Genomic DNA, 14,332 nt, shown 5'->3' on the forward strand with positions numbered 1-14,332 from the left:
ATAATAAGTTTGATCATCAATTCAAGAAGGCACCTCGATCCTGCACGAGTCTCTGTCGGGGTCGTGGATGCCATGTGCCCTCTGCAACTCTCTGTCTGTCTTGGAACCTAGCAGACTAGCAACAGCAATGCAAGCAGGGAAGAATCTTCTTTCCTTTTTGCATTTCTGAATTCTGATCTGCGTCGCTGGAAAATTTTATCTGAAACGTAGAAAGGTTTATTATTTTTTGACAATAAAAACTGTAAGGATTATTATCATAAATCCCTCCTTACAAATTGATTAGGCCCAGCCCACTACGCGCACAAGAGGTCGGGGCCCAGCCCATCTGCTGGGGCCCGCCCACTGCGCCAGGTGGTTCGGTTCCAGCGGGCGGCAAAGAAAGAACGGCGGCAGAGCAAAGGGCACACACAGACAGATTCTTCCTCCCTCTTCTTCTCCGATCCACCACATCGCATCGATCCACCCCATTCTCCGATCCCAACCCCGCGCCATGCTGCAGCAGCAGCTGGAGCTGGGCCAAACACCATCACCATCACCCGCACTCGCCGATCCCGACCCGCCGCCCGACCGCGGTGATGCCGCCACTTCCTCCGCCACGCAGGCGCCCCCCTCCCGCAACGCCTCCTCCAAGTACGACTTCGTCAAGGTCAAGGTCTGGCTCGGGGAGAACGCCGACCACTACTACGTCCTCTCCAGGTTCCTCCTAAGCAGGATGCTCACCGTCACAAAGGTCCAATCTTTCCTCCCCCCACCCCCCCCCCCCCCCCCCCCCCCAGCTCTTTCTATCAATCAATCCATCGCCCCCCTTTGTTTGTTTGTTTTAACATAACATAGTACTTGTTACACATGTAGATTCCTAATCATGTCGCCATCAAGATCGCCCTTGAGCTCAAGAAGCTGCTTGTCGACAACAGCCTGCTTGATGTGTATGGACTACCACTATATCTTGTTTTTCATCACCTTTATGCCCTTCTCATTCTGCTGCGCTCTCAAGGCTATGCTATGCATGTTGCCTCTCCCCACCATCTATCCTGTTTTCATGCTACCCTTCGAATAATCTTGTCGAATGATCTCTATACTACCCTTTCAACTGCTGGATTTCATCATTTTGCAGTTCCCAGAGTGATCTAGAGGCTAATCTATTCAAGGTTAGGCCCCTTCCTGCTTCCGGGGGATGAATACCTGCTGCATGCTAGTTTCTCAACTGATAACCCCAACTTCTCTTCCCTTCTTCCACAGCTTATGGAGAAACGTGGATACGGGGAGGACTATATAAATCGCTATAAAATGATGACAAGGTATTCTGCTTGGAAAAGACACACACACCTTCTGTTTCTCTATAGCAGAGTAGCAATTGATAATTAACATAATGCTTATGCTTATGGTATATTCGTGCTATGCCTAGTACTTTAAGCAAACTCTTCTTCTCTCTTACTTCAGCGGCATTCAAATAACATGTTTCTGCTGCGCTTATCCCTGACCTGACTGCATGCAGGTTCCATCATCAAAGAGTACCACTAGTAATATTGGTGTGTGGAACTGCCTGTACTGGAAAATCAACAATCGCTACGCAACTTGCTCAGAGGCTCAATTTGCCTAATGTTTTACAGGTTTAGTTATCTTCGCCACTTCATCACTCATGTCTCATATGCTTTGCTTCGCTACCCTCGTTCATCTTGACTACCATTTTTACTGACCATAACATGCAGACAGACATGGTGTATGAGCTGCTGCGGACATCAACGGAGTAAGTTGCATCTTCTTTTTTCGGTCGTTTCAGAAAAAAAAATACCATTATCTAATTTCTGCACTGCCCTTGGTTCCTCCTCTTTCCAAAGATTTGTGGATCACTCGTGATTTGAATTTTGACATATAAATTAACACATGCAGTGCACCACTTACTTCGGTTCCTGTTTGGGCTCGTGATTTTAATTCTCCCGAAGAGCTTATCACTGAATTCTGCAGAGAATGCAGAGTTGTACGCAAAGGTATGCAGTGTTTTATGACAGAAAAGGTACTCTGTTCTGCAAATGTCATCGACATTTTATCTGGACAAAACTAGCGATAATCACTCCATTGATTTCTCTTGGTTACCTTATAACTTTGGCCCCGTACTTCGTACTACCTTTTGCTAGGTTTGGCTGGCGATTTGAAGAAGGCCATGAAAGATGGGAAGCCAATTATTATTGAGGTTCGTGGCCTTGTGTCAGGATAAATTTCAATATTGCACTCATGTGTTTCTCCAAGCCCTACCACGCAAAATACCACCCTACCATACTATGATCTCCCGTACCTTTCTCCTTGATCTTTGTTGTCGTCAGCATTTCATGGATGCAAGCATGGATGGATAGAGGACGCAAGACACACACAGACTATCTTGCCTTTTTTTTTTCCTGAAAAGAAATTTTCTTTTGACATGGTTATGCGTTAAAAAATATGTGTACATGAGAGCATGATTACCCAGAAATAATATCTAGAAAAGGGAATTATGTATGTCTATATCAGTATGGAGGCTTAGATACATGGTTGTGCTAGGTAGATTAAAGCATAGTCCTCCATATGTCTTGTTCTATGAGGGAATTCTCCTGTGCATATGATTATTTGTACAACATGGCAGTCACATTTAATTCCTTGTAGCGATGGCAGGACCATGTTGCCACCTAAATTTGTTTCTTTTGGATGGAGCCATGGAGGTAAATCCATTAAACCAGACACCTCCAAGCACTTGATGTGCTTAATGCATTTACAAAGTCTGGTGGGATGTTTGTGCTGCATAGGTCCTTTGTACATACTAATATTTTGTCTTTTACGACCTAGTGTTTCTATTTGTTTGGCAGCAGGTATTGCCTGTCTAGTAAATTGTAAATTTAATTTCTAAAAAGCATTTCCTTTTTTTAATTCATGTTTTGGGGTTCAAAGGTAGCGATATGATTGATTTACAATATACACCTGTTAATACGGTGCCATATGTATAGATAAATCATATCTTATGTTAGATTATATCTCACTGCAGGGAATACATTTGGATCCAAGCATTTATCTTATGGATGAGGAAAAGAGAGATGATAATTCCAGGACGGGGAAAACGATACCGGATTCTGAAAATTCAGGCATCTCTGTAGAAAGGAAGACAGAACATCAATCCAAAAATGGACTGGCCGAGAACAGAATAAGTCCCACAAAGGAAAATGAAAATTTTGTCAAAAGCAAGGAATGCACACTGGAGGAAGGTAGAATCAGTGAAGGGCTATCTTATGCTGAGAGCCACGAAACTGTTACTCATGATTCTGCACATTCTCAAGAAAAATATCCCAAAAATGAAAGTAAGTGAAAAGGAAACTTGTATTAATTTGTTATTAGTATGTGGTCAATATGTCTTTACTTGCAACAAGTTTGAAGCACACTTGAGTGCTCAAGTATCCATATTTACCAGACTAGCATAAGGCGAGCATAATCTTTCTTTGAAGTTTGGGCGCATGCCCAATAGGACAATTGAAATAAGGAAGCAAAGAACAAAATCTTCAGTACCTCCCAAGTTTTTAGAGTACTGTACTAGGTGACTTTGTGAATTTTGCTGTTGCACTCAGAAGAAAACACTGTTATCTATGCCCTGTAGGTGATGGGCACAAAGATTTGGGCCAACCGAAGAATAACACCGCCAAGAAAGACAAACCTGCCGCTGAACCGATAGTTGTTCCAATTGTGCTGAGGATGTCTGATTTTGATCACAAGGTCTGTTCTCTCACTGGTTTAACATGCTTTTAGTTTTTACTGTCTTTGAAATACCAGTTGTATTGAATACATAAGAGGATTAAGAACCACCCATGTAAATGATTAAAGTTTATTGTTACTGACCTCCTTTGGAAACCACCAATGCAAAAGCTCACTGGCTAGACACACCTTTTGAGTGAGAGCTGCTGATTTGTTGGCCACATTTGCCATGGATCACTTCTACACTCTCGTTACATGGATTATTGATTCATGTTTTATCTCCCGTTCTAATTTGCTTTGTTGCTGTGTTCAGGCATTGTTAGAGGAATGGATAGCCACTAGAGCTTTCAGAGATAATTGCCTTCCTCAGGTATCTATGCCTCTGTGGAAGCTTTGGTATACATACAATTGACAGACTGTTATTTCTTTGAATTTTTTGTGCAGCCTGTATGCTGAAAAGAAATTGTACTTGACATAAAATGATAGTTGTTTTTCATGGGAGGAAATGTTGCATGGTGAATGGTGATACCTGCCTGACAGCTAATATCATACAGCTATGCTGACACTGGTTATTTATTTGCAATGCTTGTATGAAGTCTCAGTCACCTAGCTTAGTCATAGAGGGGTACTCCATGGAACATACTCCACTATGGGTGTCCACCTGTCTCACAAGGTTGCACCTTGAAGTTGTATGGGTCCTCCTATGGGGATAACTGTATACGGCAATAGGTTGATGCGTGATACAATTATTCCTAATAAGTGGTGAATTTGTTGACCTACCTTCAAGTTTGTTACCCCATGCTAGTAGTATCTGACTGTTATGCTCTTTTCTGATGTTACTCAGGATCATCGAAAACTTATAAACAACCTTAAGCTTATTCAGGACTACCTTTGTTCTTTTGAGTCACAGGTAAGTTTTCCTTGATCAACAGGGTAGTATATTTTCGATTGTTGTGTTATCATCCGATGTATTTTGTCCGATGTCAGAGTGTGTATTTCTGAGCTTTTTTATATAAAAAAAATCTTGCTCAGGGATTGACCATTGTTGACATCTCAGCAAATTCTTTTCCTCAAACGTTGGATTGGCTTCACAGTTACCTTCTTCAGGTACCTAAATGTTTCTGGGTGAAAGTCCAGCTCCTTCATATTTGTGTAATGCAGCATACTCCCCCCAGTCACAACTTTGAGTCTTTGACTACTATTATGAAATCATTTTCCGATACAAATCCACTCATGCCATTTTTAAATATCAGAACTCAAACACACAGGAAGTCTTTATAATTTAAGTTTAGAATTGTTGACTTCGGATAACCAAAGAACATCACTTATCTGTGAGACTGGACTGGATGGGTATCTTGCTAGAAATATTCCGTTCTTATCAAGTTGTCAAATGAAAAATGATGTATCTTAGGATTTGCATATACAAAATAAGTTGATGTATAGTGGTGAGTCATTATTTTTCTTTTTGGCACCTGATTTCCATTGGCAGTGTATCGAGCGAGGTCTTTTGGCTGCATGTTCAGAAAGCTGCAATCAAGGGGGAAAATGATCGACATGGGAGTGCCTGAGATATAGGCGCCTGTTTCCTGAGGCATTTTATTCAAACTTAATCTATTGTGCTGCCAAGGACGAATCATTGCAGTGGCAATGCGTGATGCACTGGTATCCAATCCACATTTGTGTTCATATTAGACAATATATAAAATTCGAAACTTGGTGACTGTTATTCATGCTCCCGCCCTGCAAGGGGTATACATAATTACGAGTTGAGATGTCTTAGCTTGTTGTGCACAGCATGTAAATTGTAATGTTGACGACAGAGACAGACCCAATGCAATGACGGCATGTGTTTAATTTGTAGCAAGCAATGCAACAGAGAAGAAAATGCGGCAGTACTCAGTTGGTGGTGGTGGTGCTAGCTGTGTCTAGATTGAGCTTCATCCGTTGCAAAAAGCTCTTGCCCTCCAGCTTGGCGGAGAAGAAGAGCCTCATGAAGCTCTGGTGGTCCACCGTCTTGTACATGGGCTCCTGGTCTGTCAGAAGAGGGCCAATCGTGGCATGGATGCTGGGCGAGTGGAATGCTGCAACGGACAGGCGGGCTCTCTCCGCGTTGATCACGGCACGGTGCTCTACGCTCCGGTACCTTCCGTTGGTGAAGATCTGCTTGCATTGCATACATTCGCATCAGTAAATCCAGCATCATCGATCCATCAACATTCAGCAGATTGAGATACCTGAAGGGAGAATGCAGTGCAATACCTGAAGAATGTCTCCAACGTTGACAACAAAAGCGCCCTCCAGAGGCCGCACGGGAACCCAGCTGCCATCTTGGCGCTTTACCTGCAGACCTTGGACCTGGTTCACTTGCAGGACGAGGGTGAGGAGATCAGCGTCCGAGTGTGGCGAGAAGCCCAGAACCTTGCCCGCCTCGGCGCAGGGAGGATAGTAGTTCATCCTCACCGACTGTATTCCGCCGCCGCCGCCGCCGCATTTGCTAGCAATCACCTCCGGTGGCAGCCCAAGGCTGATGGACATGATACCCAGAAGGCGATCCGCTACAGTCTTCACGGCAGCCGAATACGCGTCCAGTGCCGACCTCAAGGTATCGGGCTTGTCAGGCCAGAATCTCATGTTCCGGTGCTCCGGCGGCTGCGTATTCAGGTAGAGGATGTCAGCCCAGTCCAGCTTCTGATCCTCCGACACCACGAACAGCTGACCGTAACCCTCCAGCTGGCCTCGTTCCTGAGCAAACTGCTGCTTCGTCTCTGCAGGCAACCCAAAGAATGCTTCAATGTTCGCCTTCATCCCCTCGATTACGTCATCCGGAACTCCGTGGTTTATGAGCTGCATCCATCTTGCTGCTCAGGTCTTGAGGAAAGAAAAGAGATGCAACTAGCAGTACCCGCAGCAGGCAGAGCGATCAGACCTGGAAGAAGCCCCACTCCTGGCAGGCCGCATGGAGGCGTGCAGATTCACCGCGACAAGCCTCCTCCTCCTCCGGGTGATGAAGCAGCAGCCTCTCAAAGTCAATGATGGGTATCGCGGCCTCGCCGTCGCTAGCCACAGCATCTGCGGCCACCTCTGGCCGGAGATACCTTGGCGGCACATGGGCTCCACCGGTGGCCGCCACCATTGCCTGAACGCTCGGCACAGGGAGAGACTCCATGCGTCCCTCACTAGCCGCCCTGAGAAGCCAACTCGTGATCTCGATCCTTGGCTTAAAGGCAGCTTACTTGGTGTATATAGAATAGAAAACACTGTACTGTATGTACCTAGCCGTATGGAGCTCCGAGCGAGTACCATATATCTTATGAGTGGAGTGCCACTTGTTTCCATCATCGAGTGCAGAGCGGCTATCCATAGAAAAATTTAAGCATGGTTGGGCGGGCTGATCATTCTCACATTTTCAACAGGAAACTACTCCAGCATCAAGACTTGGAAATATATGCAAGATGTATGGCCACAGCCTGCAGCACACGAAGAAGAGCCCGCAATGGATTCAGAACCATCATCGATGAAAACTAATCTAGCTAGGTTGTGGATGCCACATATATCATAACTCAAGACAGAGCGAAAAATTGTTGCTGCAAACAGGACAAACGTAGCAGTATCAATCACGATCGATATGAGCCTGCCTTCTTTTTTGATTATTCAGAAGAGGACAAGTGCGGGGCAGCTACAACAGATTAAACTGCTGGTGTGCAGTGACTAATTAATAGAGAGCAAGCATAACGACTGCTTTGATGCCTCTTCCTTTTAATAATTCTTTGCTAACATCTGCTTGGCTAGTGCCCCCCCTCCAAACCCTAGAATTTTGAGGAAGGGCAACTGGTATCTCTAACAGCAGTGCCAGTAATCAAGAGGTTGGGGTACCAAAGAAGGGAGAAACAAACAAATTTAATGAACAAGACTTACCAGGTGGTCGCAGTCGCAGTTGTGGCATGCAAAGAGGATAGTGCCTGTCCCTCTCCTCCTTGGCATGGTGTCCATCCATGGCCTGAATGACTTGCTGCCGTCTCTGCATCCACAGCCACAATAGCTTTACCTTGAGATGCAGGGAATTTACATAAGAAATGAGTGTCGCCATACATTAACAAGATGTCAGTGAATCCACATACAGGATACGCTCTGCTTACTACATGTACACTGTCATATATTTAGATATATTAACATCAGCTCTAGGTAATTCCAGGTCATACTGAATCAATGTAGCCGATCATCTACGGTACAACCTCCTCCAACAAGTTGATGTAGCTGATCAGCTAGGTGCCTAGGGCCAATCATTTAAACTCACTTGATGAAGTTAGTATGTCAACAAAAGATTTGCAGGAGAGAAGCTGTTGCCTTGCCTTATAGGTGTATGCAGTAACTATAAACTGTTTTCTTGTCATGCACTTTTATAATACCTGGAATTAATAGTATGTTGATATTGCTCAAGTATGCTCATCGTATCAAACCAGAATAATACATGCACAACCACAAAGCGATAGGGAGAGATTGTGGAAATATATAAAAATGAATCATTTATTGCTTGTTTTGGGAAAATTAATACACATCACACCAATACATAAGAAAATTTTTAGATCAGAATACAACAGTCTTCTTCAGTTCATATGGTAGGACACGAAGCTCACTGTATGACTTAATAGCCTCTGCTAGGCACTGCTTCTCAAGGTTCTCAGACTTCACAATAAAACTCTGTAGCGTATCTCTGTGAGAAACTCGCTCAACCTGCATAAGAGCGAAAACAAGAAAGAGAGAGACTTAATTTCCAACCGCCCGCTGGAAATTGTCAAGATTAAAAGCACATTGGTTAGTATAATATCACGTGTGTGGATCTTCACTACACAACAAATGGTGCACAGTTCTGATGTGAAAGTGGTCAAGCATGATATTCAATGAAGGCCAGTGCAAATTAATCGTCCGTTTGCACACTAACATAGACAAAGGCTGCTGGCATGTATCACGTAGTTTGCCACCAATTTCAATTGCTGTAATCCATCAACTCGGTACTTGTGGTTTATTGTTATGTGAAGAGTAGAATACCATCTGTTCAATGATTGGCCCAGCATCAAGTTCGGGAGTGACGAAATGGCTAGTTGCTCCAATCAACTTCACCCCAGCATTGAAGGCCTGAAAGACGATACTTATCCGTATTTTTTTAAAAGAGAGAGTTCAGATTAGGCTCACAAATCAAATCTGATAACTTTGGCACCTGTCTGGAAGGATGCCCTCCCTTAAATGAGGGAAGAAGGCCATGATGAATATTAATAATATCTTTACCATATGCTTTTAAAAAGCTTTCCGACAGTATCTGCGAGGAATAATGGCATGTCACAGATATATAGATGACAGAAGTCCGTATTAAATGTTAATGCTAACGTTATAGACCATTTTCAGTGATATAGATGACAGATATATAGATCATCACACAGCCGATAGAGATGAAAAGAACAGTGATACTTTCTTAGAATATGCATAGCTTATTATCAGTGATACAATCTAACACCTGCATTCCTTTTCCACATTTTCAGCATCATATTCTTGAGAAGAGAAAAAGAAAAAGAAGATGGTGAGAATAAACCATAATTTTACCTGCATATATCTTGCCAGCACAACAAAATCTGTGCTTTGAATCAATTCTAGTATCCCTTGCTCGCTTTTGTCCCCAGAAGTGGTGGGTAAGTAGTGATATGGAATTCCATGCCTCTGAAGAAAGCGTCTTACATGATTATCTTGTGGTCTGTCATGGTTGCTGCAGGGGGGGAATAGAAGCATGCATATAGTATATGTGACTGAGAGGAGCGGCGTTTTTCTGATAGGAACAAATTAACAAAATGCACTGCCTTCACCTTATAACACAATCAATATCAACTGGAAGCCTGCCTTCTTGCCATCTATACAGCAAATCAAACAAGCAGTGGTCCTAGAATAGAAGAAGAAGAAGAAGTATGGTATCGAAGCCTGATGATTTTGTTTCTCACTACTTGTGAGCAGAAGCTACTAGTGTATATGTACAGTGCCAAAGGCAATATATATAGGAGTAACAGTGATGTGAAATTGGCAAACCTGCTTTGAAGCGAGGATTGAGATCTTGTATTTGGGGTCAAGATCAGGTACCCGTACGGTGGACCTTTGTGCACTGAAGCAGTGTGCCACATTGAGGAAATCCTTGTGCAGCTCATCACGCGGCCAGAGCCTCGGGTTGTAGGTGAATTCACTGGAAAGCTACATGTACATGCTGCAGGCACTTTGGCATGGTGTGCAGAATCTGACTGATGAAAAGAGAGGAGAGGAGACCTGCGGGAGTAGAAGACGGGCCTGTCGTCGGGGACGAAGACGTCGACGCTGTGGATGTTGCCGCCGCGGGAGGCGATGCACTCGGACAGCTTGGCGACGATGCCGACGGCGTCCTGCAGGACGTAGAGTTCATTGGTTGGAGGAACGAGAGGCCATGACCAAATGGAAATCAAGGAGAAGAGACGTCGTACGGGGCACTGGAAGAGATGAATGCCGAGGAGGTTGCCCGCGGCCACGGCGGCGGAGAGCGGCCGGCGCGCCAAAGGCGACAGCATCTGCCTGTCTTTCTATCCGCCGGTGATGGGACAATCCCAATCCCAATCCCATCGGCTGATGAGATGAGATGAGATGCGGCTGGTGGAATCGGCCGTGGACCGCACCTCGCCGCCTCCTTGCTTTCTTTTTGGCTCCTTCCTTCCTTCCTTCCTTCTTCCTTCCTTCATCACTTCCAAGTAGATTTTTTTTTTTGAAACACGTCCAGACGCAGACTTCCAAGTAGATTTTTGGCAGCCTGCCTATGTTTGTGTTCACTTTAAGTATCTTTTTTTTTGAGCAAGCATGGCAGGTGCTCTGCCTTTCAATAATAGTAGAAAGCAAATGTTTATGTGTACAAGAAACCTGCAGGTACAAATTTGGCATTTCTTCATCCTATGTAATCAAAACTTGTAGTCGTAGCCAGTTGCTCATGGGGCAGTACCTTAACCTGTTGCAGTCAGCACTGAATCTTTAATGAAAACGGCTAGATTGCCTGCCTCAATGTCTGATGATCAATCAAAAGTTGCATTGCATTTCTGCAGAGACAGTTTACAACAGGACACGAAGCTCCTTTGGTAACGAGCATGATTTTACCTCCTTGTACTAAAATAAAAAGCTCTGCACCCATTTGCCACTAAGAAGAAGACAGCATGTGCCCCTCCCAAAAAACAGAGCGCCAAATGCTTTCCACTGCTACGACTCATCACTCCACCGCCCAATGGTTTCTCCCGCCCTGACCTTGTCGCCAGCCCTGACACAGAAGCCAAAGTCTCCTGAAGCTGATGAGAACGTGCCATCCTCCCTTGCCTTCCACTTCCACGCTGGGGCTTCAAACACCACCACAACGGTTGACCCCATCTTAAATCCTGCTATCTGCGACACAAACAAGTATCACCATCGCTCTTCCATTTACCATAAGCATGTGCAGCCGCAGCTTAAACAAGGTACCTCCTCTCCCTTCTTAACCAGCATGCCAGTGCCTTCAGGTTCATAGACACGCTCCTCAGGAGGCAGGGAATGGACCATCCTTGACACCGCCCTGTTTGTCCTCAGCTCTGGTTCAAGATTCACCTGCACAAAACATCATTCCTCAAACCCTAACAAATTCATTTGCCAACCATCATTCATTTTGATACCATGACAAGTTACCCTGATAGATCCGATATTAGTGGCACCAATTGCTGCGATTGCTACAAAGCCTTCTTTCCATCGCCCTTCAAGTACCACCTGCCATTCACATCAACAGATTCACAAAGGCAGTGCCACGGCCAAATTCTATTTTAGGCTCACCAACTAGCCTACATTTCTCAAATGAAGCTAAAACAATTAAGAGTAATTACCCTTTCATTCTCAACATACAGGTTCCTGACGGTCCGTATAGCACGTTCATTCTGGGGGAAAAGATGGCCTGCGAATACACGACATTTGTATAACTCATGTATTGAGTTAACACATAGCTCAGTAGGTATGGACAAACCTGAGAAATGCCGACGTTTTAAAATATTCCAATCAACAGGAGAATGGACTCGATGATAGTCACCAGGGTGCAAATAGATGACACAATAAAAGATACCTTTCTTTGGGCTGCCAAGGAGAAATAAAATTAATACCACCAGATTGTCCAACCATAGGTTTTTTTATGAATATGCTGAGAGGCATTATACAGTCATTGCAACTTGAAAAGGAATAGAGCCACGCAAAACAAGTGCAAAATGTCCATGATAGAAAGAAAAACTCAAATCTGCGGAGAAAGATAGTTTTCATGATAGAATCTAAGCAGTGATAGAAAAGTTTCTCTAGGTTGTAGTCACTTCCAAGGGAAGGAAAAGAAAATTGCTGGTCTCAAATCAAATATCTCAACTCATGGTATTGTACAAAGTGAACTTTTATAATATGAATGCAGAAAACAAATTGCTCATTAATGTCACAGTTTAGAGCAGCATACTGTAAATATGCGCAATTGCTGTTCCAAACGTTCAGATGAGAGGCCAATTCAACAAGCACAAAACCGTTGCATGAAAAAAGGTTAATTGCAAGTGGAAATGTGTTATTTGAGTGCAGTTGCATGATATGAGATCATAAATTAATCGATGTGAACTTGGCAACTAACTTATGTAGTTGTCTCAGATTTCGTAATTCTAAATACCTCAACACCGTTTGATCCCGTAGTTTAGGTGAAGCAACTGATACTCGCCACCATGATTTTGCATTTGAATTCTCAGGCATACTTTGCTCTATGTGCTCCCTAGAAAGTTCTTCCTCTGCAGCATCGTGAAGGGATGAACTCGTACCAAGAAGAGAAGAAACAGAATAAGAAAAGCCTTTCACTTCTTCAATCATGGTTCCTGGACCTCTTAGCTTTCCAAGCCTCAAAACTTTACCATCCACAGGACTCACCTAATGGTACAATTGAACACACATACAGATAAGTCTTCACCCATCACCATCACAGACTAATGGCTACACAGAATCATTATCCTGTTACCAGTTACCAGACAGTTTGGATCTGGGTCGATGGGCCTTGCTCCTTCTTTGAGACTGCGTACGAAGAATGCCTGTAAAGAAGGATATTCTTCTAGAGGTAGAGCAACTTCTTGCAAATCTACAATAATCAGGAATCAACATTTCAATTCAAATCATGACCAAAGTTCTTGAAAGAAGTGATAACAACTATATATCAAGTTTTCACGAGTACAGAAAAGATGAAAATATGTATAAGTAAGCAATGGTTTGTTTCAACAACAGACCTCTAAGAACCAGTAAATTATCACAGAGACCATTGGAGCAGTAAGCATTTACATGGCTATATGTTGTACACTGTGATGCACGAAAGGCGTAGACATACCAGAGTGGAATGCTCTAGCCCATGCTTTGTAGATGGTGGGGCGCATGAAAACTGGGATATCCTACAAGGAATGAAACTATGGAAGAGTAAACAGGAAAAAGGACATGGCAGATTGTTTGGATTGAAGAATACGAACCACTTCCATCAAGGATCCCCAGAAACGTGACATGGAACGCAATGGTAGAAGCCTAATAAGCGAAGCCTGTATTGAAAATGACACCATTGTGCAGTCAGAAGGCAATGTATGTACATGGATGACAGGTCGTTGTGCTAACTAGGGTAGGGCTACCTTGAAATCGGGCGAAAATTCTGGTTCAATTCCTTTCTCCTTCCTTTGGACAACCTTGCGTGAACACAAATCGCAGATATGAGAACAAGGTGCCAGTATAACAGTAGTGAATTTCTTATTCTAGGTGCTAGAAGACATGAAAACCCAAGAAACAATGTAAAATGGAAATGCTTACAGAGTAGCCATATGCTGGTAGTTTTTGTTTACGAATTGTAGCGCAGCAGTTAATTTAGATATTGCCAGAGCATTGTGATTAGCAGTAATAATTGTAGGAAAAGTGAAACCTGCGATGCATGACTTACTTTCTTGTCATCGTACATGCGCCTAGCATGTAGAGCGCCCAGCATGACAAGAACTGCCGCGGTTGCACCAGGCAGAAGGAATTTGCCTTTGCCAGCTGGAAAACAAAACATTGCTGAGTTGAGATACTTGTCGGATGAGTGGCGAGGAACAAACAGGGAGCTAGGTAGTGGCACGGAAGCGAGGAAAGCGCATGAATCGGCAAGAGCTACTAGCATGCGTTCCAGGTCCAGCTGCGATGCGAGGGCAGCAAATAGAAACCTTGGGAGTCGCCGGAGTTGGCGGCGTGGATGCGGCGGGAGGGAGGGCGGTGGCCGTGGCGGGCTGAGGCGAGGAGATGGAGCGGCGGCGGTGGCGGCCATGGAGATGGAGGGCGAACCCTAAACCTCATGTCGCTCTTCCCCCAACCCAAATGAAATCGATCCTCTTTCTCGAGCGCGGGGGTTGCCATTTGCCGAGGTGAATCAGTCAGTGAATGGATGTGATCGAGGAGCCGCACGGCCGCACCGCAGCAGGCAGCAGGAAGCCAAGGGCCAGCCCAGCTACAACCTGATATTACAAGTTGCATAACAGACAGGCAGACAGAGAGATGGTAAACTGAGAGACACCCACAGAGACGATCGAGGCAATCA

General features: G+C 44.3%; 4 protein-coding genes across 10 annotated transcripts; 1 reads left to right on the forward strand and 3 right to left on the reverse strand.

The window, feature by feature from the left end:
* The first annotated feature begins 361 nt into the window (after positions 1–361).
* LOC112874928 lies at positions 362–5,565 on the forward strand. 2 transcript variants are annotated; one of them, XM_025938531.1, is made up of 14 exons: positions 362–730; positions 853–926; positions 1,115–1,148; positions 1,240–1,298; positions 1,496–1,610; positions 1,710–1,747; positions 1,891–1,988; positions 2,136–2,191; positions 3,014–3,323; positions 3,617–3,732; positions 4,025–4,081; positions 4,556–4,621; positions 4,744–4,818; positions 5,201–5,565. In XM_025938531.1, the coding sequence occupies exons 1-14, from the start codon at positions 491–493 to the stop codon at positions 5,258–5,260; spliced, it is 1,398 nt and encodes a 465-aa protein (XP_025794316.1). In that variant the 5' UTR covers positions 362–490; the 3' UTR covers positions 5,261–5,565. The 2 variants fall into 2 exon arrangements, with proteins under 2 accessions (XP_025794316.1, XP_025794317.1); XM_025938532.1 differs by having other exon boundaries at positions 407–730; positions 3,014–3,230; positions 5,201–5,490.
* LOC112874930 (S-norcoclaurine synthase 1-like) lies at positions 5,478–7,125 on the reverse strand. 3 transcript variants are annotated; one of them, XM_025938536.1, is made up of 5 exons: positions 6,984–7,125; positions 6,638–6,896; positions 6,172–6,555; positions 5,971–6,066; positions 5,478–5,871 (listed from the first exon to the last, which is right to left on the reverse strand). In XM_025938536.1, the coding sequence occupies exons 1-5, from the start codon at positions 7,070–7,072 to the stop codon at positions 5,608–5,610; spliced, it is 1,092 nt and encodes a 363-aa protein (XP_025794321.1). In that variant the 5' UTR covers positions 7,073–7,125; the 3' UTR covers positions 5,478–5,607. The 3 variants fall into 3 exon arrangements, with proteins under 3 accessions (XP_025794321.1, XP_025794320.1, XP_025794322.1); XM_025938535.1 differs by having other exon boundaries at positions 5,971–6,555; XM_025938537.1 differs by lacking the exon at positions 6,984–7,125 and having other exon boundaries at positions 5,971–6,555; positions 6,638–6,910.
* Positions 7,042–10,607, reverse strand: LOC112874927 (formyltetrahydrofolate deformylase 2, mitochondrial-like). 4 transcript variants are annotated; one of them, XM_025938526.1, is made up of 10 exons: positions 10,203–10,357; positions 10,012–10,124; positions 9,781–9,939; positions 9,564–9,637; positions 9,307–9,466; positions 8,927–9,025; positions 8,758–8,844; positions 8,346–8,442; positions 7,627–7,729; positions 7,042–7,178 (listed from the first exon to the last, which is right to left on the reverse strand). In XM_025938526.1, exons 1-10 carry the CDS (start codon positions 10,336–10,338, stop codon positions 7,118–7,120), a joined length of 1,089 nt encoding a protein of 362 aa, XP_025794311.1. In that variant the 5' UTR covers positions 10,339–10,357; the 3' UTR covers positions 7,042–7,117. The 4 variants fall into 4 exon arrangements, with proteins under 4 accessions (XP_025794311.1, XP_025794313.1, XP_025794315.1 ...); XM_025938528.1 differs by lacking the exons at positions 7,042–7,178; positions 7,627–7,729 and having other exon boundaries at positions 8,183–8,442; positions 10,203–10,601; XM_025938530.1 differs by lacking the exons at positions 7,042–7,178; positions 7,627–7,729 and having other exon boundaries at positions 8,183–8,442; positions 9,781–9,931; positions 10,203–10,598.
* Positions 10,608–10,736: 129 nt separating this feature from the next.
* Positions 10,737–14,261, reverse strand: LOC112874926 (phosphatidylserine decarboxylase proenzyme 1, mitochondrial). Its single transcript, XM_025938525.1, has 12 exons — positions 13,962–14,261; positions 13,703–13,797; positions 13,401–13,454; positions 13,248–13,313; positions 13,112–13,172; positions 12,759–12,868; positions 12,413–12,663; positions 11,744–11,850; positions 11,607–11,674; positions 11,416–11,493; positions 11,215–11,337; positions 10,737–11,139 (listed from the first exon to the last, which is right to left on the reverse strand). The coding sequence occupies exons 1-12, from the start codon at positions 14,149–14,151 to the stop codon at positions 10,960–10,962; spliced, it is 1,383 nt and encodes a 460-aa protein (XP_025794310.1). The 5' UTR covers positions 14,152–14,261; the 3' UTR covers positions 10,737–10,959.
* Between the last annotated feature and the right edge of the window lie 71 nt (positions 14,262–14,332).

This window comes from Panicum hallii, chromosome 9, assembly GCF_002211085.1.
Source record: "Panicum hallii strain FIL2 chromosome 9, PHallii_v3.1, whole genome shotgun sequence".
Taxonomy (NCBI): Eukaryota; Viridiplantae; Streptophyta; class Magnoliopsida; order Poales; family Poaceae; genus Panicum; species Panicum hallii.

Excerpts from the sequence above, each read along its gene's own strand:
- LOC112874930 (XM_025938535.1), bottom strand. The coding sequence starts at position 7,072 with ATGGATAGCCGCTCTGCACTCGATGATGGAAACAAGTGGCACTCCACT. Across the intron at positions 6,897-6,983 it reads TCGGAGCTCCATACGGCTAG|GGCGGCTAGTGAGGGACGCA; the intron begins GTACATACAGTA and ends TTGGCTTCTCAG. Across the intron at positions 5,872-5,970 it reads ACGTTGGAGACATTCTTCAG|ATCTTCACCAACGGAAGGTA; the intron begins GTATTGCACTGC and ends CAATGCAAGCAG.
- LOC112874928 (XM_025938531.1), top strand. The coding sequence starts at position 491 with ATGCTGCAGCAGCAGCTGGAGCTGGGCCAAACACCATCACCATCACCC. Across the intron at positions 2,192-3,013 it reads GGAAGCCAATTATTATTGAG|GGAATACATTTGGATCCAAG; the intron begins GTTCGTGGCCTT and ends ATCTCACTGCAG. Across the intron at positions 4,082-4,555 it reads GAGATAATTGCCTTCCTCAG|GATCATCGAAAACTTATAAA; the intron begins GTATCTATGCCT and ends GATGTTACTCAG.
- LOC112874927 (XM_025938526.1), bottom strand. The coding sequence starts at position 10,338 with ATGGGATTGGGATTGGGATTGTCCCATCACCGGCGGATAGAAAGACAG. Across the intron at positions 8,443-8,757 it reads GGCCAATCATTGAACAGATG|GTTGAGCGAGTTTCTCACAG; the intron begins GTATTCTACTCT and ends GCTCTTATGCAG. Across the intron at positions 7,730-8,345 it reads AGAGGCTATTAAGTCATACA|AGACGGCAGCAAGTCATTCA; the intron begins GTGAGCTTCGTG and ends CTGTGGATGCAG.
- LOC112874926 (XM_025938525.1), bottom strand. The coding sequence starts at position 14,151 with ATGGCAACCCCCGCGCTCGAGAAAGAGGATCGATTTCATTTGGGTTGG. Across the intron at positions 13,798-13,961 it reads CAACTCCGGCGACTCCCAAG|CTGGCAAAGGCAAATTCCTT; the intron begins GTTTCTATTTGC and ends TTTGTTTTCCAG. Across the intron at positions 12,869-13,111 it reads GGCTAGAGCATTCCACTCTG|ATTTGCAAGAAGTTGCTCTA; the intron begins GTATGTCTACGC and ends TGATTATTGTAG.